The sequence below is a fragment of the Cladophialophora carrionii genome (genome assembly GCF_000365165.1).
Source record: "Cladophialophora carrionii CBS 160.54 unplaced genomic scaffold supercont1.7, whole genome shotgun sequence".
NCBI classification, from domain to species: domain Eukaryota; kingdom Fungi; phylum Ascomycota; class Eurotiomycetes; order Chaetothyriales; family Herpotrichiellaceae; genus Cladophialophora; species Cladophialophora carrionii.
Window position 1 is genome coordinate 1,346,505 of NW_008481832.1, and position 25,588 is coordinate 1,372,092.

General features: G+C 55.5%; 7 protein-coding genes across 7 annotated transcripts; 2 read left to right on the top strand and 5 right to left on the bottom strand.

The window, feature by feature from the left end:
• Positions 1–1,412: 1,412 nt before the first annotated feature.
• G647_08558 (uncharacterized protein) lies at positions 1,413–2,135 on the top strand (the record flags this gene model as incomplete). Its single annotated transcript, XM_008732867.1, has 1 exon — positions 1,413–2,135. The coding sequence occupies one exon, from the start codon at positions 1,413–1,415 to the stop codon at positions 2,133–2,135; it is 723 nt and encodes a 240-aa protein (XP_008731089.1).
• A 476-nt stretch (positions 2,136–2,611) lies between these two features.
• G647_08559 (uncharacterized protein) lies at positions 2,612–4,678 on the top strand (the record flags this gene model as incomplete). The annotated part of the gene is made up of 3 exons (XM_008732868.1): positions 2,612–2,829; positions 2,907–3,228; positions 3,281–4,678. The coding sequence occupies 3 exons, from the start codon at positions 2,612–2,614 to the stop codon at positions 4,676–4,678; spliced, it is 1,938 nt and encodes a 645-aa protein (XP_008731090.1).
• Positions 4,679–6,736: 2,058 nt separating this feature from the next.
• On the bottom strand, positions 6,737–9,153 carry G647_08560 (uncharacterized protein; the record flags this gene model as incomplete). The annotated part of the gene is made up of 3 exons (XM_008732869.1): positions 6,737–8,213; positions 8,262–8,507; positions 8,579–9,153. 3 exons carry the CDS (start codon positions 9,151–9,153, stop codon positions 6,737–6,739), a joined length of 2,298 nt encoding a protein of 765 aa, XP_008731091.1.
• A 299-nt stretch (positions 9,154–9,452) lies between these two features.
• G647_08561 (uncharacterized protein) lies at positions 9,453–11,084 on the bottom strand (the record flags this gene model as incomplete). The annotated part of the gene is made up of 1 exon (XM_008732870.1): positions 9,453–11,084. The coding sequence occupies one exon, from the start codon at positions 11,082–11,084 to the stop codon at positions 9,453–9,455; it is 1,632 nt and encodes a 543-aa protein (XP_008731092.1).
• A 722-nt stretch (positions 11,085–11,806) lies between these two features.
• Positions 11,807–13,758, bottom strand: G647_08562 (uncharacterized protein; the record flags this gene model as incomplete). The annotated part of the gene is made up of 6 exons (XM_008732871.1): positions 11,807–11,883; positions 11,953–12,348; positions 12,405–12,642; positions 12,727–12,817; positions 12,878–13,070; positions 13,131–13,758. 6 exons carry the CDS (start codon positions 13,756–13,758, stop codon positions 11,807–11,809), a joined length of 1,623 nt encoding a protein of 540 aa, XP_008731093.1.
• Positions 13,759–18,258: 4,500 nt separating this feature from the next.
• On the bottom strand, positions 18,259–19,281 carry G647_08563 (uncharacterized protein; the record flags this gene model as incomplete). The annotated part of the gene is made up of 2 exons (XM_008732872.1): positions 18,259–18,632; positions 18,732–19,281. The coding sequence occupies 2 exons, from the start codon at positions 19,279–19,281 to the stop codon at positions 18,259–18,261; spliced, it is 924 nt and encodes a 307-aa protein (XP_008731094.1).
• Positions 19,282–19,673: 392 nt separating this feature from the next.
• On the bottom strand, positions 19,674–21,530 carry G647_08564 (uncharacterized protein; the record flags this gene model as incomplete). The annotated part of the gene is made up of 3 exons (XM_008732873.1): positions 19,674–20,645; positions 20,703–21,428; positions 21,474–21,530. The coding sequence occupies 3 exons, from the start codon at positions 21,528–21,530 to the stop codon at positions 19,674–19,676; spliced, it is 1,755 nt and encodes a 584-aa protein (XP_008731095.1).
• Positions 21,531–25,588: the final 4,058 nt, after the last annotated feature.

Here is a 25,588-nt window from a genome sequence, read left to right on the forward strand (position 1 = left end):
GGAAAGCGTCCATGGTGGCGTTGTGTAAAAACCGCGACGCGATTGTCCGTCCGCATGGCAGACACAACACCAGATGGCTGGTGTTATCAATCGAGCACCATCTGCTAGAAGCGTGCACAGCGAGACAGTTTGTAGCTGGCTCCAGTTCTCGGACAGTGCCGAACCACCGAGCGGGTGGAGGATCATGCCAACCTTCTAGCCTGCTTCGGTGGTGCTTCTACGGAATAGTTGGGTAATAGGATGAACAGAGTTTCTCATCGGCACCGTACTTCCGACTTTTGGCGCTGCTCTCAGGTGTCACTTGTCCCTCTTCAGGTCGGCCTCTCAGGAAGAGCGCGGAGGCACTATTAGGCCAAGCGGGCTACCTCGACTGAGGTACCATCGCTCCGAGTAGACTTTCCCGGGGCAGTCAAAGCTGCCCAAGAAAGGCGAGCAGGGTGGGATGGCAGACGGCAGCTGCGGTTGCGGTTGAGCCACATTCTGCAGGGAATCTCGTCACTCCTGGTTGGGCGAATGGCAGATGCAGAATTCCCAGGGGTGTCCTCGAGTCCACGCGCGTACACTCCGTGTTCGGCTCACCTGGCAGCAGAAAGGAGCGATGGGTGGTCACCTCATCGACTCGGGAGCTGTCTTTGTGCCTTACTGTGCATTTCGGTGCACCCGTCCGTGACCAGTGAGAGGGCCGCTGGGCTTTGTAAGATGGCGATGGGGATCAGCTCGCGAGGGGCAAGATTCCTTTTTCAGCCCCGAGAGATCCTCCCTGCTCCGGGGGCCCGGTGCCGTTGGAGAATCGAGAATCCAGGTGTTTGGGGGGTCTGCTTTGCTTAAAGGGACGGCCTGATGCCTGGGGTGAGGTGATACGTGTGCTGATTGCAGGGGATGCGCCCTCGTTCTCCTTTCCGAGTGTGAGTAGGGTACATATCAGATCATTTTCTGTCAGATGGTCCGATCCGTGTCATCATCTCGACCGTGTCGCCTTGGACGGGTTTGTTGCACATGCAATCGCACCAGTGGCCGTAGGTAGCAGCAAACAACGCCATTCGTTTCGACGGACTGAAGAAGACCGAAGGGAACATCACGTCACTATCAGCCTGAAGACTCACGGCTCGCGCTATCAGAGTTATCGATATCATTACCGCTATCAGCGCCGGCACGCCATCCAAAACCTCGTCAGCCTGACCCTGCGCTTTCCGATCGCTCGCCTGCCCATGTGCCCCCAGTACAGGTGACGAGATATCGGAATAAATCGCGCGCTCTCTCTCTCTCTCTGGGCAGAGGACGTCCTGAGAATCACACAGCCCACGCGCGGATTGGCCGGTTACATCGAACGGGGCCAGCAAAGACGGCCAATGCAGACATATCGACCGCCAGGAGCAAACCAGACTGGAAGACAAACAAAGACCAGGTGAAATATGACGCTGGGAGGCCGACGATCGGCGGGAACAAGTGCCATCTTACGAGAAGTCTCAGTGCCAGCACCAGCACATGGGCCATTGGGTGCCCTTTCTCATCTCAAGGTCACAGCAAAGATCCGAGCAAAGGTCAAAGCACGGGCGCCCTTAGCAGCACAGGTGGAGGATCCCACAGCTGGGTCGCAAGGACAGCACCACGTGCAATCTCCCTCGGCGAGTAATCCGACGTTCGTGGAACCTGACGAGCAGAGTGAAGCAACAACCAAGATCAGCAGCAGTGGTCGAGGCAGATCCCACACGACGTCCTCAGTGTTGACCACAGCGTCGTCCTCTAGCTCGATTCCGACCATCACCGTCACTGAGACAAGGATCAATATTCCCGCACCCGAGGATCGACGGCAAGCAGCGATCTCGGTGGAGTCGGAGCGTGTCGAGGCAGAGGCAGAAGCAGAAGCAAAAGCAGAAGCGGAAGAGCCAGGAACACGGTTGAGCTTCGGGCCCAGCACCGGCGGGCAATTGCGCGCCTCGGCGTCATCGGTGTCGCTATCGGGCAGTACGAGGACGAGGACGCCTCAGCAGCTCACAGGGCCAACATCGGCACCTGTCACATCAGCATCATCTTCCGGTGTGGATTCGCATAGGGACCCACGGCTGATAACAGTAAGTTCCCACGTTTTTCCCGTCAGCCACTCCCAGGGCGGCATCTCAGCCATTGCCGCCTAGCACACCCACCCGGGCCGCCTAAGCAATCCACCAGGCCTGCCTAAGCAACACACCGGGCCCGCCCAAGTCCACTCTCGGACACCCTCTGTCCACCGCCTGCACCGGTGCCACCGTTCCACCCAATGATCCTTTTCATCGCGCTCACTATCTTTTTCTTTCGCAATCATCACCTCGAAATTCTCCATGCACGAGGGCCGCTGCGTATGAGTCGAGACTGTGAGGAACCGCCTCACGCCCGTATTTCCTTGTCTCTATCACATGTGTCTCTCCCAGCAGTCATTCTCGTCTGATGGTCTTACACCGAACAGCAGATTAGGCCATTCCGACGCCTCAACCGCAAGCATTCGCCTGAATGCGCGTCCGCCCAACATGAGCCAGTGTTGCGCCCGTCCTTGAACAATCGCCCTTCCAGTTCTTCCTCGGCCGCCTCAGCGGACCGTCACCTTCACGGATCGGCGTCCTCCAAGCCGCAAACCATGGCGCTCAAATTCCTGAGTGCTCATACCCCTCATTCGGGTTCGAGCAGCAGTGTCAAGTACTTCGACATCCGGCTCGACAATGACTACATTGTGTTCCGCGGCAGCGAGGACGAGGCTGCCAGTGCCCATCTCGCCGGCTCTCTGGTGCTGTGTCTCACGGAGCCCATGACGATCCACCACGTCGACCTGACATTGAGTGGAATTGTGCATATGTCGTGAGTCAAATGTACCCCGCGGATGTTCCGGCTCCCGGTCCCCTCGCGTGATCACTTTCCCACTGACGCTGGGGCAGATGGCAGACCACCTCGACATCCTCCATGTCCGGGAGACGCACTTCTTACAAGGAGAAGACATTCTTCGAGAAGAGCTGGACGTTCCGAGATGCGGGCAAGGGAAAGACCGAAGTGCTGCAGCCGGACAACTATGAGTGGCCCTTTAGCACCATCCTGGAAGGGTCGTTACCGGAGAGCGTCGAGGGCCTGAAAGATGCGTGGATCATATACCGGTTGAAGGCCGAGATCAGCCGGAAGAGGGGGAGGGACATCGTCATTCGGAAACCCCTCCGTGTGGTCCGCACCCTCGACTCGAGTGCGCTGGAACTGTCTCACGCTATGGTAGGAGGCACTTACCATGGGGAGGCAGACCATTCACTAACATTGGAGACAGTCTGTCGAGAACATCTGGCCGAACAAGATCGAGTACTCCATCAGCATTCCGAACAAGGCCGTCGCCTTTGGTTCCTTCGTGCAAGTTGACTTCAAACTGATCTCGCTGCTCAAAGGGTTGGTGATCGGCAACGTTTCGACCCAGATCAAAGAAGAGCAAGAGTTTGCCGTCGACCCAGAATGGGCCGTATCGGCCCTGAACAACGGAGTGACCAAGTCCGACCGGATCATTGGGACAGACCTCTACAAGGTCGATGCCACGCTGGACGAACAGGTCATCGATGAGGTTGCCGAAGGATACCAATTCTCCCGATATCTCGAACTGCCCAAGTCGCTGAATCAATGCTTGCAGGACTGCAACGTCAAAGGCATCAAGATCCGGCACAAGGTGAAATTCAACGTCCAGCTGCACAACCCGGACGGCCACATCTCCGAACTACGAGCCAATCTCCCCATCTCCCTCTACATTTCACCGAGTCTACCCATCAACGAAAACAACGACCTTGTCGACCAAACACCTCAAGCGGGACGGGCGGCCATCGCGAATGATCTGGCCAATGCAGCCCCGCCGGTCTATGGCCAACATACTCTTGACGTTCTCTATTCTGACGTGACTGGTTATCGGACTCCCGGAACCGCCCTTTCGACTCCGGGCACGCCGTACTTACACAGCCGTCATGCGTCGTCGGAAAATCTCGCGAGTCTCGCGGCGATGGCAAACGGAAACTACGTGTCTCCCGCCGCTCTGCAAACAAGGCTTCAAAATCTGCGGGTACGGGATTCGTCCATTCAAGATCTGCGAGGGTACGAAGATAGCGAGATCCAAAGCCTTGGACTGCCCGCCGAAGTACGTTCTAGGAGAAACTCAGCATCCGGCGCAAATACAGACGATTACTTCCAACCTCACGATGCCTCGAACGGAAGCACGCATCCTCGCATCAGTCCGGCCGAAGCAGGAATAAATTCAGGCAATGTTTCCCATACACCCAGTTACCCACCCAGCAATCTCATGTCACGACGAACATCTGAGGAAGAGGACGGCCAGATGTCAGGCGCCCGGACGCCGTTCCCTCAATATGACCACATGGAAGACCTGGCCAGGGTGCCATCATATTCGACCGCAGTCAAAACACCGGCGCCCAGACAACTATCAGATCAATCTATATCTCTGCCATCCTATGGGGCAGCGGTGACAGTTCCCAGTCCGCCGGCGCTCGCGGAACCGCCGACAGCGCACATTCGTACATCGCCCAGGCTACCGGGCAGGATCACGGTGAGCTCACAATCACCGGACTCGCCCATCAACGGGGTGCCCAGGGGTTCGCTTTCTCACCCCAGTGTCAACTCCATCCAGGATGAGGAGAGGAGGTTACGAATGATGCAGATGCGAGGCCGATGATTGATTGATTGCATGTGATGACGACGAAGACGAACAGAAAAAAAGTTTCATCAAGATTCGTTCTGCTGTTTTCAAGCGGCGTTGGGCATAGCAGTATGAAGATACCCGCTTGCTGTTCGAGAAAGGAATCTACTGTACCCGGGCAACGAACAAGGTGTTTTGGGGCACAATCGACTCACCACTTTTGGCGTTGGATGATGGAGTAAGGGGCATATCACGATAACAGGCCTGGCCAGGGATTCGCAATTTTCAGCATAGGGTGTTTCACGTCTGACAGTTCACTTCTCATGTCTTGAGCATTTTGATATGCGAGCTCAAGCGAGCGTCTGGCCAGATTGGAGCATCTCGAAAATCTACCACAAGAGGAAGACATCTTCAAGCATATATACATTGTTTTCGCCCAAGGCTCGACGTGATTTGGGTGCCTTGGCCGGCTTCTTCATCGACGGACTCCTACAGACAGATTTGGTGGGAGAGGAAGAAGAAAGTACCTACTGTCTAGCGATTGCAGTCCACCCTTTTCATAACTACCAGAGGGGTGGAAGAATGAAAAACAAGTGAAAATGGGCATCTTGATGGTGGTGATGCTTTACAATGCTAGTAGTTGTGCTGTGTACTTGTGCTGTGTGCTGTGTGCTGTGTACGATTCACATACTGTGTGCATACCTACTAGGTAGGGAGCATGAGGCGGTAGCATGCGGCGTCGTCAATCTCCCACTATATATATGTACAGGTGTATCCTTGCGGTTATGTTAACATAATGGTGCTGGTGCTTAACTACCACCACTACATACTACATACCGTATGGTATGGGGTTCTTCCTTCCTACCTAAGTAGGTACCTAGGTACCTAGGTACCGTCTCGCTATGTCCTGTATAGAGAGTAAAAGTTGGCTGTGTTCCGTGGCCTGTGTTCCGTGGCCTCTGTTCCCTGTTCCGCTGGTTCAGATGTACTCTACTGTGTATGTACTGTACTGTACTGTACTTGGTCAGTAACTAGGTACCTGATAGTAGGTACTTGTGCATTTACATATGTATGTACTGTGCATGTATAATTATAGCCTAGGTGTCAGTCGAGCAGCAAGAGGCGAGGAGCAAGGAGCAAGCAGTGGGTCGTGACTAGGTACTTATGTAGTATGAGTACGAGTGCGAGTACCGGGTGAGTTCAGGCAATGGAATCAATCGGGGCAAATCCACTGCCGTTACTTGTGCGAGCGCGTGGTAGTAGTAGTAGTAGTAGTTGTTGTTGTTGTAGTGGTAGCAGTGGTAGTGTAATGGGGCTGATGAAGTGGTGGTTTGCTAAGGCCGCCGTTTCCCGTGCCTGTACTCCGTACGCATACCCTATATACAGAGAAGCAATCTGGCGCCGTGATCAGTGAGGCTTTGGCGCAAGGCTGCGCTTCTTTCCTTTTTTTCTGTTTTGCCTTTTTCTTTCTAGTAGTCCGTAGACAGGACAGACAACACACCACTCAGCTGCAGACATCGCACCGTTCCTGATGTAGGTTGGAATCTACGTGAAGACTGAACTGAACCACTACCTCGTGAACGGCCAACCATAGAACCACCAGGACACCCTTGACAAACATCTTTGACATGTTGCCACTAAAACATGGAGGTGGAAACATGAATGACGTGAAATCAACCGAAACGAAATGACTCGAAATGGAAAGAAAAAGAAAAGATAACACGGTAAGAAGAAGGGTGAAAAGGGAAAAGCGAAAAGGGAGTGTGAAGTTATGCTACTATACAGTAGGTCACACCACATACCACATACTTGGCACGGGATATGAGATGTTATACGGAGGGCTGTATGTATACATATCCTGCTGGCAATGAGAACGTAGCTGTGCAGGATCTTGTGAGCGAGCGAGAGAGAGGGATTCTGACGGTTCCTCTCCTCCTATCCATCCCTCCCCTTGCCACCGTAGGTAATCGACGCCGAACACTACGGGGTACATACGCACTTGGAGTCTCCCCACCACCACGGGATGAATCGATACTAGGTATACAGGTAGGGTAGGAAATGGTAGTCCTTTCTGTGCGCTACCCAAGGCCCGTCCTACCAATAACACCCCCTCTTGGCGAGTAAGTCTCGAAACTCCCTCCCCAGGGCGTCGATCACGGCTCTCAATTCGCGCTGCCTCTTTCGAGCATCCATTCCTATGCCTACTTCGTCTGGTTTGTGGTCTCGATTCTGACTCTGATTAATCTCCTCCGCCTTCTGCTCGCTTCCTTTCCGCCGCTGATCCTCCACCCTGATCTTCTCCCCCTTCGCCTCCTTGGCAGCAAAGTCGACGAGGCGCGATCCGTCCACGTCCGTGGCACTAGACTGCACGACCTCGGGACTGCTCGCGGCCTTGAGACTGCCGTGCTGGGTGAGCGGCGTGATGGGCGTGGCGTCAAGTAAGGCCTGCCAGCGGGCCAAGAACGCGCCGGGACCAGGACTCGAGGACACCTCCGTTGGGGTGGGCTGTTCTTTGATTTCGCGCGACGTGTCGCTTTGCGATTCCGAGACAATGGACGTGGGGGTTGGCGTTTCCGTGCCGCCGCTGGTGTTGCCATTGTTGCTGCGCTCGGGAGGTGGAGCTGGGGACGGTGGCCGCGACGATGGACGGCTGCTCGACGAGGAGTGAGTCGGCGCGGACGAGAAGATCTTGGCGATGTGCGGGTTCTTCGAGGGCGGGGATTTCAGGACCAACGCTAGCCGCGAGAGAGACTGCGCGTGCATGTCCTCTAGGAATTCCGAGTGCGAGTCGAGGATGGGGAGGATGCGCGATCGGGTGGCCTCGTCGAGCGAGGCGAAGAGGCTGTGCAGCGCCGGCGTGAGATTGCCGGCGCCGCCTTTGCCGTGCTTCGCTGTCGTCTCGGGCCCGGGGTGGTCGTCGTCTGGGTCTTGTTTGAATTGTGACGCCGCGGTCCTTGCCCAGTCGAGATACCATCCCGTGAGCTCCTTGTCGTTCTTGGCACATTGGTGCATGAAGACGTGGCATGACCGCTGGTGCTTGCGGAGGAGTTGCACAAAGTCGCCAACCGTCGGGACAACGGCCTTGTTCGTCTTGTGGTCGGTGCGGATCCGGGCGAGCTTGATCAGGTCTTTGAGGAAGTATTCAAAGTCCGAGAGCGTCGAGGCCAGGTCGATGGCCTTGTGCATCCTTCGGATGACGGGCTCGTAGGCGTCGACCACTTCTCGGACCGACATTGTGAGATGATCGGGCGTGGATTTGCAGAGGACCTGGATGAGTTGTCTGCGGTCGCGAATCGAGAGCTGGATGGACAGATATTCGAGTGCCTGCTTGTGGTGCATGTCGGTCAGCTCGGTCGACGGGGATTTGGCGTCCTTTAAGATGGCGGTGACGATGGAGATGGACTGCGTTTGGCTTTCTTTGCGTATTCGATCTTGCTCGTCTTGCGACTTGGTCGTGTATTTTTTTAGGGCGAGGAGTTGTTCTTTGCCGAGCTGCGCACGTTCTCGTTCGAGTCTGGAGCCGCGTAACTCGAGGTCTTTGATGTCCCAGCCGAGGACGGTGGAAATGATGCTGTGCTGGGGTCAGTCCGTGTTGGTAAAAGTAGGCACTATCACGCACGTCTGCATGAGATTGCTCCCTTCGTCCTGATCCTTGGTCAATCCCATCCAGTTGGTGACACTGGCAACGCTCATCTTGGCGAGCCCGACTTTGACCATGGCGTTGATCATGGTGGCCACATTGCCGATCTTGAGGGTTTGCCGCAGAACCATGTAAGGGACGAGCTTGTTGGCATTGTCCACCAGCTTCAGCAGATACTGTCCCTTGGGCGACAAGATGAGCGTGTAGTGCATCAAGGAGGCGAGGCTGAGATTACATGGTACACGGTCAGCACGGACGAAAGACGGCAACACACCGCGTGGTAGAATCGAGCTCACTTGACAAGCACAAACTCGTGCACAGCTTTGGTCAACTGCGGATGGTCCTCGAGATTGTCCGTCGTAGCCGTCTTCTCGACCATCTGGTCCAGGATATCTCCGTAGACAGATTCGTGGAGGAAGTCACGAAAGGCACGGCGCAGATCCTCGGCGTTGGTCAGATCGTAGTTCTCATCTCGGTCCTTGATCCGTGGGAAGCCCGCAAAGGTGCCTCGGACGGGATACTCGATCAGAGCAGAGATGGCGGCCGCGAGCGTCTTGCGGCTGCCAATGACGCCCTTGTCGTAGCTCTCGCTCAGGTTCGCTTTCTCCAGGTTCTCGATGATTTCGTGGCATTGCACGGTCCACCACTTCTCGGGGAGGTTGTTCAGTCCGGGCAGGTTCAACAAGTACCGTGACACAAGCGCCTGCAGAGCCGGCGAGTTCGATGGAGTGTCCTTCTGGGCTGTGAACGGAGGGCCATACCTGGCAAGGCTGCCGGGTCTGCGGAACTCTCGTATCTGGGCGTAGGTGTCGTAATGGGTCAGGATGTCGAGCAGCGCCGCAGTCTGGGACGGGGACGGCACTTCGGCCATCGGGACGACTGGTACGTGCTCGGCGACTGATCGTGGCTTGGGCAGGAGGATTGAGACTTGTGGAAGAGGACGAGGACGAGGACTGCGACAGTCGCGCCGCTGGTCATGGTGACGTCGTTGCAAGCGCAGCCGCCACTCAGCATCGTGGAGGGAGAAGACACAACACCAGCCACAGTTACAGTATACTGTTGGCACATCTATATCTACAACACGGGCGAGTCTAGGACAGGACCCAATTCCGGTACTCTTGCTGTCGCTGGCTTCTTGCAGCAGAAGATGGGACGACATTGGTCGCCAAGTCACAGTTGGATGCCACATCTCAACGGCGCACTGTCCTTCCTCCCTTCGATAACGGAACACGAGTCCCTCAGCGGCCCGATGAATATTTCTTTCCCAACCTCTAGTTGCCTGACATCACACGTCCACCCTTTCTGTCTAAGCCATTCGCCATGCTCGCCTTCCCACAGATGCTTCCTCACCTCATCGGCACCAATCCGCTTCACACGCAACTTCTTGACAGAAAGTCCACGGTCGTCTTTCTGCTCGTCATGCGCCGAGATCCAGCATCGTGCCATCACGGCCCGCGCAATCTCGGCACCGCCGTACATTCCCATCATGATATTCCCGCCTAAATACCATGGGTTCTGAGCGTAGTCGAATGAGTGGAATAGCACCGTCAGAGGTAATGCGCCGGGAAGTCGCACGAGGTGATTTTGGATATAGGGTTGTAAGTCAGACAGCGGGAGGCCGTGTGGCGAGTAGATTATCGACACTGCCTGCGGCCGGGCCGGTGTAAGCGGGGTGATGAGGTTGGGCATGGAGGAGACGCTGGAGAGCGAGCGTTGGTGGGAGGGGATGGAGGAAATGCACCGCTGGTGGAACAGTGTGCTTGTTGGCCTAGGGGATGTAGGAGTACTTCTAGGGTTAGAGGGCGAACTACGCGGCTCCCACGCCGGAGAGTCTGGTGGCGTTGGTGGGCTGTTGAGATATGTGAATGGCGAGGTGCCGAGTTTGAAGTCGAATGCTGTGCCTACGGGCGGAGACCGAACGGGAATTGTCACGATGTTGTGTACAATAGTTCCCTCGTCGCGCTCTGACTCCGGCGAGACACGAATGACTGGCTTGTCAGTCGATGGGAGGAACTCGGATGAAGCCGTGTTCGATGACCGGGACAGTCGTGGTCGATGCCCCCTGAAACCGAATGGTCCTACACCTTGGATGACATCGTCGACCTGAGCAGGCTGGTCAAAAGACATGGGTCGGTTGGCCAGAGGAGTTAGTGGTGGCTGAGGGCTCGATGGTGGGACAGTCATCGGACTCAGCGGAACGTGGAAGTACCTCGTCGTCTTGGGTAGATCAACTGTCGCTATCGGCACTATGCTTTTCGTACGCGTGGGCGGCCGGTATGTGACCCCGATTGCGTTGTGTAGTCCGGTCATATAGTGCTTGGCCGGTATGAAAGAGATGTGGACTTCTCCTGGGAAGCCGTGGGGCGACAACGCAGGAATCGATAGTCGCAACGATCCTCCTGACGGGCCATATTTACGCAGCCCCCGGATCTTGGCCGGGTCGAAATGGTTCCAGCTCTTGATCGCCTTCGCGGCGCCCGGTTCGGCGGCGATGATGGTCTTTCCCTCCGGAGGCAGCTGGAGGAGAGTGGCTTTATGACAGTGGTCCGGCTTGTTCTGCGACACGATGACAACATCAGGTGCTGGGAGCTCGGAGAGGTGCTGGACCGCACTGGGGATTGTGTGCTCGGTCTTTGCGAACCATGGCGCGGTCACGATTGAAGGTCCATCCAACCACGGGTCAATAAGCACAGAGAATGCGCCATCACTTGACGCGACTTCGTTTGTGGGAGAGTTCGGCTTGGGAGAGAATGTGAGGAGAAAGCTCGTATCGGCATTGAGGTGTTTCACGGCCACAGACATGGAGGATTCCCGCGATGCCGAGGGTTTCAGGTAGATACCGCACAGAAAGCCATTGCCGCTGGGATCCAGCATCCAGCAAGGAGGACTTGGTGTTCTGAGAGGAATGCACTGGGACTTAGCACGTAGTTCCCCGCTAAGTACGGAGTACTGGGTACTGGATTCGCCTGGCACTTAGCTGGGCAGTTGGACTCATTCGTCATGATGCGGAGGCCCACGGCCCAGAGGGAGAACGGGCCAGGCACAGAGATAGTGCACAAGGGTACGAGTTGGAATGGAAGCCAAAGTCGGAATTGTCAAGACGAAGCGAAATTGCATGCGCCCCATCACCGCCATTGCGCAGGTTCAGGCTGGAGTTGCCCTTTGGGCACCCTCCACCCATCGTCGGGTGCCTGAGATCGCCGATAGGCACCGGGGCCACCGGCGCCAACGGGCTCCACCACGCTTCGACCTTCAGTTGCAACGGCCACTTGCAGCCTTATTTCTAGCCGAGGCTCCACGGTAGAGAGGGTCTCAAGCTTGCCACGTGACTCGCCTACCCCGCCGGACGGATTTCAACTTTCATCCAACCTAAGAAGTACGAGTACTCTGTCAGTCTTTCACATTGGACTCGGTGTTTACGGGTTGCACTACAATCTATACCATGAGTTATGGATAGAACAACGCCTTCATCAACAACGCCGACTCTCAACGGACACCTCTGCTGCTGGCCCCGCTAGCTAACCTCACTGCTCCACAGCCACCACGACCTTCTGTTTCCTGAGCGAAGCCTTAACCGGGTGCGGGTCGGCAAAAATATCGTCTACAATTCTCAGTCAGTATTGCTGTCGAGATCGAGGGTCGGAAAGCAGGGTGTGGAGGGATTGCTTACCGATTTCTTCCAGTGAGCGGCCCTTGGTCTCCACAAAGAACAAATAGATGAAGACAATCCCCAGGACGTCGACACAAAGGTACAAGATATAGAACTTCCATCCGCCATTCGTCATCCCAACTGGAGCCGCATAGGTGTTGATGAAACTGACAATGTTCAACCACAAGCCGCTCATCGCGAGTCCCTTGGCGCGGGCATTGTACGCCAGTACCTCGGCCGGGTACAGGGCCTGACACGGGGTCCAGACGAAGGCGAAGGCGAAAAGGAAGACGTAGACGAAACTGATGCCCACCAGGCCAAGGGCGTGATGGTGGTTCTGCAAAGCGGAACAAATCACGAGCATCAGTACGCAGAAGGAGCAGACGCTGCTGGAGCCCATGAGCATAGGGCGACGGCCTCAGATGAGTGTTAGCAGTTCCCCGTCGTGCATGGTCTGGGAAGGGGCAACTCACCAGCAATATCGATGAATCTGACCCCCAGCAGGGTCCCGATGGTCATGATGGGCGATTGGAGGGCGTTCATGAGGAGCCGCTGCTTCTCGCTGGTCACGCCCGCGTTCTGCGCCATGAGCGGCATGTAATACGAGGTAGGTGGGAGATCGATCTGGCCGAAGAAGCCGACGCAAAGGACGAGGAACATCCGGTGGCGGGCGCCGCGGGAGTTGAAGAGTTCGCGGTAGTCGTACCAGCGCTGTCGTCACAGCAAGTGCATTGTCAGCAGGGACTCTCAGCATCACCACTCATCCATGATAAAGCGCAAAGGGAAGGGTCTCACCTTGTCGCTGCCGCTTGTGTTGACGCGGTCGCGCATCTCATCCATCTCAAGTTGTACAATCTCGTGGTTTGGATCGCCCTCGCCATGATATCTGTGTCGAAGTGATTAGTTCCGGACGCTTCGACTGATGGCAGAAAAAGCCACCACTCACTTGGTCAAGATGGCATGGGCCTCCTCCTCGCGACCACGAGACATCAGCCAGCGCGGGCTTTCCGGACAGAAGAATATGCACGCCAGCACAATGATGCAAGGAGCCGCCTGGACAGCCATGGGCAACCTCCAATTGAGCTCACCCTTGGTGTCGTTCACGATGCCGTACTCGAGCCAGGTCGAAACGATGGCGCCTGTCGGCCGGGCAGATTAGCAAGGAGCTTCAAGACTCAAGGTACAAGGAGATGATTTACCAATGAAATAGCATCCGTTGTATAGTCCCATCATCACGCCTCGGTAAGCAGGGTGGGAAATCTCAACCGTGTACGACTGAGCCGACGGCCCCAGCATGACAGAGCCGACGCCAAGCACGATTCGGCCCGCGATCATGTCTCGCCGACGCATGGCGGCCGCCTGGACGGCGCTTCCAATCATGACGACAATGTTGGCGATGAACATGCCACGCCGCCGCCCGAAAATGTCGGCCAGGGGGCCGGCGACAAAACTGCCGAGCACGTTGCCCAAGATGTACAAGGCCGCCAGGAAGCCATTGTTCGCGGCGACATTGGTGCCGAAACGCTTCTGGAACTCTCTCACGCTGGACACGCCACCGAAGGTGTTGCCATCGAAGCCGTTGGCCGCCGAGTTCATAAACGCCACGAACAGGATGGGGTACAGGCGGAGGAGCGACTTGGACCACGGAGACGCCGCATCCTTGTGCCGGGCGATGACAGCGGCGAAGCGGGAATCCTGGGTCTGCACGACTTTGGCTGTCTTGCCGAAGGCTTGGATCTCTTCAATCTCATTGTGGACGTTGGAATCGGCCGTCTCAAGTTGAGTGACACCGATCTCCTTTTCGAGACCGCTTTTCTCAATTGACATTGTGACCAAGAGTGCGACAGTCGGGTAAACAAGAACGTGTGAACGGATGGGAGACAGGAATGGATTGTGTGAAGCTCCATCAGAGAACGAGATGCTGAGTTATATCGATGATGCCTACCTTGTACCGAACTGGTCGTGGGGACTCGAAACCTGGTGAAGTCCCTACGACGAATCTGCTAAAGGTAGGGGAAACAGGCTAAACACGGAGCCACAAGTCAGTCGAGGCTCCGCGCTCAAAGCGGTAGATGCATTTCTCAAGTTATGGCAGATGTTTCGAGTCCAGAAGGCCATGACTCGGGGAGAACCTCGCACGACACACGGCACGGCAGGACGGGCCGGCCAAGTGATTGGTTGGGAGAAGCGAACTGTGCCTCTGGGGTAAGCGTGAAGTAGGTATGTACCCCAGTAACTGGGGAGGGGAAAGTAGTTAGCGAGGTTAGTTAGCTGAACCGGCCACTCCCCGACGCAACTCCGCATCACCGTCGACATACTGAGGTACTGTACCCCGAAGAATAGGAATTCGAGGTCGAATCGTTCCTCCATCTTTGGCCACATTTCAAGGCTATAGCCATCAAGCCCGGCTATAGCCTATCTCGGTGCAGATGACAGCTCGTTCTCGCGGTGACAGATCTTTTCGTCCCAATCTTTGACCCCCCTGACCCCTCTTTTGGGTGGCGTCATGATCAATGGGACCCAGGCACTCACCGGTAGGGGACCGGTTATTTAGCCATCGAGTAGTATCCTCCCGTCGAGATTTCCGAACGGTTCGGCGAAGAGCCGGTGGCGTGCGGTCTTTCGTTTGTGTTATCCCGCTTCGAGCATCGACAGGACATCTCAGGTGAGTAGTCACCTGGCCGGCCAAACCTAGGTTAAATATGTATGCAGATCGAAGACGCTGGTATATCGTCCGCCACGAATCGGTGATCGAAAGGATATGCCATGATATTGGAGAAGGATTCTGAGCCGCTGGAGAGAAGCAATAGAGTGAATGGAGGGCTTTCGGAACAGCCCATGTGGACGCAATCTGATTCTTCTGTCTCCGTTCCTTTGTCTGCCATGCCGTCTGCCCCCAGCTTCCTCACTGTAGTGGTCCGGCGCCATACCTAACCTCATCACCAGTCGATATATGGGTCAGTGGTCATCGCTAATGGTTGGACCTGTAGGCCCCAAGGTGTGTACAGCCACTCTGATGATCCCACCATCGTGAGGATCAATATGAACTGTAGCGGGCGACACAACGGTAGACATAGTGACCTTGCAGGCACAGTAGGGTTTTGTGTACTTGTTTGGTTCTTCAAATATCCAGGCACGAAAGCGGCCATAGCCCACTCCAGAGACCCCAGCAGCACAAGAATAGAGAATTTGTGCAGTGGTCAAACAAAGATCACCCTGTTCAGCAAGTAAATCCAAAGCGGGTCAAACGTGGTCGGCGGAGATTCGTGTCAACACAATGTGTTCTTGACTTGGACAAGCTAAGCGTTGGCTTGTGGATGGTACGTAGCTTGCAGCGCAGTGACCTTTGCGTGGGAGTTGTGGTCGCTGAGTCTGATACTGGGTTCGGCAGCGTAATGCCTTGCTGGCTCTACCATGGATATTCCGTAGAGATTGTGAATGGAAGCAGTCAGAAGGACGCCATACGAAACGCCAGATATTGCTTGGGTGCTTGGCGACTGAAGATGGGTAAGAAGTGCTTGTGAGTCACGTGAAGCCAAATAGGCGCGCGTATGCAGCTGGGAAGGTCACCCGAGGGCTGTCCTGCTAACGCTAAGCGCCGTGTTATTCCGTATTTACTCCGTACTCCGGGCCGAAGCCCCCTGCCCGCTGTGTGCCCATGGCCCCCAGTCATCATCTACCCGGACCCATGGAGCCCTACGAGTATGAACACACGTTCTCCGAACATAGTCACACGAGCTGCTTCCACAAACAGATCCACCATCGGCCCACCCATCTTGACTTGTCAGTGTTCACATCACCCCTGACACAGTGTGGCAGTGGTTCGGGATACAGGATGAGGATGCCGGGTATTCACCCCCAAAGAGCTCCCTATTGCCGAATAAGTATAAACTCGGTTTCCGCGCTCTTGAGGCTTTCAACTGCCCTCCTCCAGAATACGAATCTTACCGTCAGCTCCATCCGTTGCACTCCCCAATCGTTATGTTCTCACTCTGGGCAGGAAAATAGCAACCAAGGATGTACTACCGCGTGGCTGCCAGCCCTGCGGACATTCTCGGTTTGCGTTCCATGATTCGTATTCATCGACCCCAAGTCCGCTAATGATGGTCGTTAGTACACGGTAGACTGTTCTTCGGCAAGCGAGCCAGCCTTCTGTGTCTCTTTAAACCAGTATCGTTGTAAGATCTCAGCTCAGCCTCTATCTTCGGCGCCCCGCGAGATGTTCACCCACTTGGCGAATACAGGCTGAGACTGAGGTGCCTATGGATCATATAAAGGCCTTCCACACCAACGGTACTGTACCTCGTATCTTACACAAGCTAGATCAAACTGCTGTGTCTTCTACCTGATTTCTAGGCCTGCCCTCACCTCCGTTGAGATTTGTTCGGTAAAACATCAGCAATTCTTTGAGAAGACATTCGCCCACAGGGCATTCGATTGCTCAGACACATCCCGCGTCACGTGCGCCCGGTGAGGACGATGAAGAAGATTTTGAGACGTGGGCCCCGTCAGCCAGCCGGAACCCACCCTCCCTTGGAAGTTCAGGTCCGTCGTGATGTGTATGAATGGGAAGAAACGCCCGAGTTCCCACCCAATCCTGCTGCTGCGGCAGTCCACCCTCCTCCTGCGCAGTCCCAAGAACGACCGAGCGACAATGAAGAATCTCAAGAAGGACCGGACGATAGGGGCGCGAAGAAACCGGCATATTTCCCACCACCCTCAGTGCTCCGACAAGCCACTCCCGATGGAGGCCCTTCGACATCGTCGGCTCCATCAGGTTCCACCCGAAAGGCTCCTCCATCGCGAGCTCCTATCGTGGGTAAGGCTCCAGGCTTTGAGGACCCTTGGAATGATAGCGACGCCGGACCATCAAGTCCACCCCAAGGGCCACCACCGAATGAACCCGCTACGGCTCCATCAGGTTCCACCCGAAAGGCTCCTCCACCGCGAGATCCTATCGTAGGTAAGGCTCCAGGCTTTGAGGACCCTTGGAATGATAGCGACGCCGGACCATTAAGTCCACCCCAAGGGCCACCACCGAGTGAACCCGGTAGAGCTCCACGCCGAGATCCAGCTTCGGACAGAGTTCTCGATATCCGCGCTCCTCCAGGCTCAAATCCGTTGCCACCGAACCGAAACAAGCCACTTCCGGAACCTGATATAGATGCAGGCCTCGATGACGAACCTCCTGCAGGCCCACCCCCGTTGCCGCCAAACCGAGAAAAGTCACTCCCGCCGCCGCCCCGGGCGCCTCAGGAGAGACCGGATGAGCCATTTCCAGGACAAAGGCCAGGCAGAACTGGCGGCTCCCAACTTCGACCAGACCTTGTCCGTCAACTACAATCTGGGTCCACTCCTCCATTTCGGCCTCTCGCTGGGCCCCAACGGCCGCATCAGCGGCAACAGGCGCGTCTGCCGTTTCGAGGACCACAGCCACGTCACGAGCCACGTCCACACGAGGAGCCACAGCCAGATCACCAGTGAGGGCTGCTTCATGGGCATTCCCCTGGAGTGCTGCCAAAGAAGAAGATCAAGAAGGGATATTAGATCAGAGTCAAGAAGGCAGGGAGTCTCTTTCCTCATTACATCCGAAGGCTGTTTGTACTGGTTGCTCCAGCATCTCACTGAGATGTGTTGTGCTTGGCTCGGCCATTTGTCCACTTCAAACGCTTCAATCTGCGGGCTCGATGCTAGATGTCGTTTGCTGCTGCGGTTGCCTCGTCGAGCCGCCCTTCTTAGTCGCTTTCATGCACATTGTAATTAGACGGCCTATTGGCCTTTGACCTTCTGCTGCAGATTACGTCCTCGTCCTAATTCATCTCTTTGAAAACATTACTAGTCTACTGACGAGCTAGGCGGAGAGAACGTTATTGTGTCTGAAATGGGTGAGAAGGGTATCTTTTGGACTTGTGTGAATGTGATCATTGACTACCTAGGTATGAACGTGACTTGTAACTGTCGACTGTGTGAGCGAAATGGTGTGACTTGGAAGGTTACCACGGTAGCCTTACCCGAGGGTGGTCCTGACAGCGCCACGGGCCGTTATGAACCGTACCCCTTACGAAGATATGGTATTGTCCAGGTGCGTAGCCCTCGGTAAGGGTATACCTACGTAGTCACGCATCTCCCCAGACCACCACAGGATTCCTCATGTCCTCCGAAATGAGTTACATTATGAGGCGCAATTATGTGGGTGAAATGGTGCGCGCCGCATTGCAAGTGACCAGCACCCAGCCCTTGATGGTGAGGTGCCACAGTATCTACGATGGGACAGATCTGTCCTACTCCCTCCTGCGAAGAGGCGATTGTCCACAGCACAATCCACAATCACAGTTTGTTCGGAAACAGTGGCGCATTACGGCCGCCGCGGAACAGATCCAACATCTCGGTCCCCATCCAGATCTTCCTGGACGTCGCGATCCCCTTCTCCAGGTCTGCGACTCGTCCAGCCTGGATCAGCAATCCCTTCCCATTCCCCTCCATGCCCAAGCTCATCAGATACACCACGGCGTTGGCGATCTCTTGGGGATCATTGATGGGGACCCCGAGTGCCCTCATCCTCTGCGCCCAGTCCGAGAGCGATTCGCCGGGTTTACGCCCGGAGATGATGTCCGTCAGAGTGATGCCCGGCGCCACGACCGAGACAGCAATGCCCAGCGTGGCGGTATCGTTCTTCAGCGCTCTCATGAGGCCCACGATTCCTGTTTTCGAGCGAGCATCAGCACCGACGCAGGAACAACAAATCTCTTCAATCATGCCCGTAGTAATCAGTACCATAGAACTGCTAGTAATTAACTTACCATGTTTGGCCGCCGAATACAACGGAGCCCCAGCACTGGCCAGGTATCCCGCCAGACTCGCCGTCATGACGATGCTACCGCCCCGTTTCTTCTCCGGTCCCTTCTTCCGGATATAGTGGATGGCCAGCTTGGCCGTGTCGTTCGCGGCGTGCATGTCGATGTCGACGACCCGTCGATCCGGCTCCTTCAGCAGCCCATCGGCGTCCAGCTCGTCCTTGAAGAACTGGTCCTTGTATTCGGCAATCCCCGCGTTGACAAAGACGCAGTCGATCGACCCGAACTTCTGCACCCCGGCCTCAAAGGCCGCGCGCTGCTGTTTCCACGACGTGATGTCGCATTGCTGATACAGAAAGCGGGGCGACGAGGTCAGCGACGCGGGCGCCGCCGGGGAGGGTCGTGCCCTGTCCACCACGATGACATTGTTGCCCAGCTCGTGGAGCAGTATTACCGTTTGTAGCCCGATCCCCGAACTGCCCCCCGTGACGAGGATGGTGCTGTCCCGCGGGCCGGTGAGCTTGTCGCGCGAGATGGTGAATGCTTCGTTGGCCATACTTTGGGATCTGGTCACACAGTCACCCGCGCAGTCATAAAGTACATTTAATTACTTGTTCAACTGTTTAGTTATTGTAGCGGAAGACGCTTGATGCGAAGCCATAAACCCCAGAACGACGAGTATGGACCTACTGTACTCCGTACCTAGGTAGTTACTGTCGCGGCCTTCCCCGCATTAATCTCGGGCCTCGTTGGAGACTCTTTGGCTGATTCTGGCTGATTTGCCTCGGATACAATCTGCCAGGGGTGGTGCGAGCGAGGTGTTACGCGGTAGAGCTCGGAACCCAACTTACACGTGTGAGATCCGCAGATGCGACGCCTATTGACTGCCCATATAGTGATACACAAGTACGAGATTTTGACTATTTTGCCCGAGACGTTTGTGGTAGTTCAGCTCCCCAGTGCCTGCGCTGACTCGTCGTACCGGGCGTCCGTCCTGGGCGGCCGCTGCGAACCATGCATGGAAGCATCAGTGACTGCACAATCCACCGCTTCTGCGGAAGCGGTTGCAGCAACATCTTCTAGACTCCCATTGTGAGACTCTCCGTCCGCGACTTTAGGGATCAGCAGTCGCAACGCCTTCATGCCTCCTCCCTCATGCAGCATCTCTTCCAGGAAATCCCCGACCCCCGTATTGATTTCGCACAACCTAGAACGAATGACTCGGAACCACGGAAGTCCCTTGATTCGCAATGACACGAAAGTCGCCAGAGTAATGTTCATGGGGAATGCGATCGCGTTCAGTTCCATCAACCCTGCGTCGGGGTGCAGGAAGTACTCGAGAGATTGTGCGATGTTGGTGGCCATCTCAACCGGGTCGGTGGTGACGGATGTGAAACCACGGAGGTTCGAATTGAGAGGGGACCGTGGCTCCCGGGGCCATTCGCCGCGTCTTCTCAGCCGATCCCTTGTATGGTCGAGCAGTCGCGGGATGAACAGAAGTGCGGCCCAGTAGAGAACGATCTGCTCCGCGACGGCGATGTTGGGAAAGCAGAAGAAATGACGAAAGACGCGGCCAGCATGACGCTTCGGTATCCGCTGGTACAACGTGGATCGCGAGGGCCAGAACAGCAAGGGATCGCGCTGCCTGGCCTGGTGGTGCTCGAGCCGCGCGTACCATTCGTGTAACCGAACTTCGAACGCCCGAGCGCGAGCACCCCAGGCCAGCATGTGCTTAGGAATGTCCTCGTCCATGTGTCCCTCTTTGCTGGATTTGATGGCGTCCGCGTGTTCCATGAGGATTGGCAGCTCTTGGAGAATGTCGAACAGCCGGATGGAGGAAGGCTTCTCACAGCGGTAATGAATCTTGGACCAGTCCACCCGGCCTGGAATCCTTCTTCGCCGCGCGATGGCGCGAACAAGCTAATATTGTCAGATAAAGGCACGGCCCTGTGGCATGGATAAGACGAGTTGACTTACATCATTCAACTGTGAGCTCAGGAAGAGATGCTCGCCGAACTTGGTTGCGAAGTTTCCTTGTCCTCGAAATTGCACGAGAGAAGCGGCGCCCTCGACATGGAAGAGCCAGCTCTTCGCTTTCGTCGTCGTACCTGTCTGCACCTCGTAGGTGGTCAGTGCCATGACGCCAGCCAGGGTAGTATCACTAAGACACTGGGCGTCAGCGCTCTGGATCCTCCTGGCAAGCTCTCTCACGGATTTACTGTACAACTCTGAGCTGCGATAGCTATTCTGTCTCTTCTCAAGGCGTTCAAGATGAGCCACGCTCAGCGCGGATAGTGCATCGTTGAGAAGGCCATCCCCTGTCGCCACTTCGACCGCATACCGGAGCCACCCCGTCGCCGGTGCGACCGACAGATCAGTCTCCAGCCTTGGCCATTCCTGTGAATGACGTGGAAGGTACGCCGCAAGGAAAAGGCCGCAAGCCTGCAGTCGGAACGCTGTTTCGTTGCATGACCGCGGCAGCGATGGGGGTGAAAGGCGAACGGGCGCCAGAACCAGCACCGGTGCTTGATGGGAAGTAGAATGGCTGGCAGACGACTCGTTGTCTCTTTGACTCTGTGGCGGAAGGATTACGTTACGGCTTGGATCGAATCTGACAACGCTCGGATTCTTGTCCTTGTCATATCCTGGGCAGACAACGCCTCGCTTCTTGCATTGCGAGCAGTCGGGACGTCGTTCATCGCACTGTACATTTCAGCCCCGTCCGTGTTTAATCGCACATCTCCTCACCCCTTTGCGCCGCACTCTACAGGCAAAGCATGCCCCTGACCAAGGAAAACGCACCATGATTGCGGTCAAGCACGGCTGAGGCTGAAGGTGGATGCAATAAATGCGGTGAGCCCTGGGACGTCGACGCCACGAAAACCGAGTTACCAGGCGACGTCCCCATCCAATCAGTGGAGCGTCCCTTCTGTTGGCTCTAATATTGATGCAAAATTGATCTTCAGTACAGAGTAGGAAGGTTACATGTTCAGGTTGAAGAATGGAAAATGAGGATAGATTCAGAGGAAAGATCTTGACGTTACCGTGCTGCGCGCGGGCGGGGGAGGTTGACCTTTCGCTCAGGTGCTGCTGCAGCCCCTGCGCAGAGCGACATTGTTGAGTGGTGTACCGACAATGTGGTTAAGGTGGCAGGGAGCAGAATGACCTTGTTCAGTGGTGTACCGACAGTGTGGTCCACTGTGACAGCGACCTGTCCTGTGTGCGCTGGCCAGATGTTCCTGACTCTCTCGTGTGCTCCGCCGGAGATCTTCGGAGGACCGTTCTGGCATCTCACGTCAATTTGAGCGTCTTCCAGTGGATGCCCAGAGGCTGCCTGAGGTCTCCACCGGCGAGCTTTAGCCGAGGCACTAATTCTCGCTAGTGAGTCGGCGAGACCGACACGAGGCACGCCAGAACGCCAAAAGTCGTGCCCCTGCGTTTCTCCTCTCCTCAACCTCACCTCACTTCCTGTTCACCTGCGAGGCTTCATGTCAAGCCAGCGAAGCTGTACACCGAGCCAGAGGCCTGCTGAAAAGTGAATCACAGGCCGCAATTGGTAAGAATCAATCACCAGAGGGTTGCATGCATTCCCTCTTCGCCGTCACTCACTTTTCCTGTTCTCCATTTGTTGGTGTACTTTTGAAAACGGCTTAACGCAGATACACACAACAAGCCACCTGAGTTCCAGGCCTTTCTTCCGCCACGTTGCTCTCAACGTCGCTAAGATCTCGATGCCGTTATCGTGCTCCACGTGGCTGGCCCCTACCCCGGTAGAGCACAATATCCCCCTTCACGGTTCTCCCGTACCATGTATCCTATCATGACACGCCGCACCGTGGAGCCCCAATCTACACCTCATCCAATTTCGTCAACTGCCCTTCCATAACCGGCACTGCGCTGCAAAGTCTGCACCCTTCCGCTACGGAGTTTCGTTTGGAGTTTTGCGCTTGTGAGACAAGATCTCGTGGCGGCTGGCTGTCGTTCAACCGTGGCGACGAATTCTTGCTCCGGACATCGCTAATCGCCACAAATGGCACTCGCCTTCATGTCCAACGCTGTGGAAACCAAGATGGCGCCGGGAGCTGTCGAAACTCTGAAAGGGGGTTAAAGCAAATCATACCAAGTGGAAGCCAAAAATATGGATCCTGTTATAAGAGTCCAGCGGGAGTCTGTTGTTCGTGGGCTGCGTTGCTCGACTTCCACACGAAAGGTTGCCAGATTTGCAACGACATCTCGCCCGGACGACCGACAAATACGATCACACGTATTCTCATTTAAGCGACAACCTGTGAACAACTCAGTGTTATGGATTCTCGGTGAACGGCGTCGGGTCAGACACGTGTGCGCAGTCCCCGCGGACTGATCTTGGGGGTCTCAAAGCCTGATCGGCCAGCATGTTCTCGTTCAGATGGCGGAAGCATCAGTTGGTGTTACCCGGAAGGGTGCGGCCAGGCAAGAGGAAGCAATACCGGCCCTTCATGACCACGGCCCCTGTGTTAATGGTCTTCTTGGTCACGGTCATACTGTGTTTTGTGTTGTTGCAAAACATTGTCAACAGCGGAACACCCGTCAATTCTCGGAATGAGAGAAACGATACTCAACATCGGCGACTGAAGCGGGATGTTGAGGATACAACAACACAGTCCTCAGTCACCTCATCCGGCGGACCAGTTGCGTCGGATACGGGTATTTCGACGGTCGTTTCTCCAACAGCGAGTGAGGGCTCAAGTGTCACCACTTCTGCGATGGCTATCACCTCGACAACAGCCACAGAGTCCTCGGGCGGGACGACACCTGCAACGTCGACAACAACTACTTCGACTGCACTCTCCAGCGTCCAATCCGAAGCGGACAGCTCCTCTTCTCCTCCACTCGCCAGCCAAGCATCTACAACAACGGCAATTAGCGCCCCAACCGCGACGGGAAACTGCACTGCTCAAAGCGATGTGTTCACCGTGAGTGATGGCGACCAATTTGCGAAGCACTGCGGCGAATACTGGTACAGTTATGATGTGATTCAGTATGCTCCTGGCTCCGACTACGCGTCATGTGCGGAATTGTGCTCGACTTCTTCCGGCTGTATATCAATGCTATTCGTTGGTCCTCCAGCCACTTCAAGCCCGAGCTGTATCTTATATTCAGGGACGGCCGCACTTTATGCCGGTGCCAGTCAGGGCTACGATAGTGGCGTTAATCTGGGTCCTCCACTGGCCGCAAGCTCTTCAACCTCGAGCTCCACGAGCAGTTCAAGCATGACCTCGGCCACTTCAACTTCAACATCAAGCAGCACCACATCGCTACCGTCTTCGACAACAGCCACCATGATCGGTAGCAGCTCGACGGTTACCAGCACGACCGAGCTCGCCGGACTGACTTCAACTACATCCTACACCTCTAGTACTGAAACCCTTTCGACGAATGACGCAGTCTCTTCAACAACATCGACGATCTCCACGGCTCCCGCCGCATCGTCCAGCGTGGAAGAAAGCACCACCCACACGACAGTACACACATCCACCACCTCAACTACCGCAACCACGTTTGCATCGGTCAGCAACACCCCGGTTTCATACGACTTGTCGACGGAAACAATGTCTTCGGGTACGACCACTGCGACAGTCTCGTTGCCAATTGACTCGTATTCATCGACTCTTCCCAGCTCCACGACCACCAGCTTCTCCACACCATCGGCAACAACATCACTCACTGTACCGACAACACTATCACAATCGTCACAATCGATGTCGACTGACTTGACACCGACAAGCTCGTTAGCATCGTCAGTTGTCTCTTTCAGCCCTACAACTTCACAAGCTCTTCTGCTGCTCTCCCCAACAAGCAGTACAGCATTTTCGACACCCTCATTTTTATACAGTAACTCCACGAGTTCTGAGTTCATTGCTCCTTCAGCGACGTCTAGCTCTTCCGTATCGTCCTTCGATGAAGCTATAACAATAACTACAACCACAGTATCCTCTTCGGTGGAATCTACAGACTCACAGGCAACGACTACCCAGACTCCTGCACTGACTACTTCTACCATCCTATCTAGCTCAGTTTCCTCCATCATCGAAGCCGAGACCAGTACCTCGATTTCACAGCTCTCAGCTTCGCCATCTTTTGTCACAACGACGTCTTCCGGCACTTCCTTCAGCTCCTCCGATTCGGCGGTGACTACTAGCTTCACAACCACTTCATCAACGACCTCGCAGCTCACGTCCACGTCTACGGAAAGCAACTCGACCGATGAAGCTGGTGTCGTCGTGACACCGACATCGAGTGACTCTTCTAGTGGTATCCAGCCTGCTAGTTCTACCTCCGATCCCAATACCGTGGCTAGTACAACCCAAACCTCCGATTCTGACGTTCAGAGTAGCACAGCGACCGCCTCAGAAGCGAGCGCAGCTACGGAGTCGTCTGCTCAGCCAGGCACAAGTGCAAGCCCGTCGGAACCTAGCAATGAGAGTGCTGTATCAAGTGCTAGCGAAACTGCTGCGACCTCTGCAAGCGAGGCCACTCCTAGTGCCACGAACTCCCAACAGTCAAGTGCCGCATCTCAAGCCGAATCGTCTCAGGCATCTTCTTCCGCCAGTTCGGCGACTTCTTCAGAAACGACTGCTGCGGTGGTTGCTGCGGTGGCTGATCAGACATCAGCAGCGTCGGCTTCAGCGTCGGCTTCAGCATCAAATTCAGCATCTCAAGGAGTAGCCAGCAATAGCGCGAACCCAACTGCCAGTTCCAACACCGCTGCCACTTCGAACACGGACACGGACAACAATAACTCGGACAACAATAACTCGGACAACAATAACTCGGACAACAATAACTCGGACAACAATAACTCGGACAACAATAACTCGGAC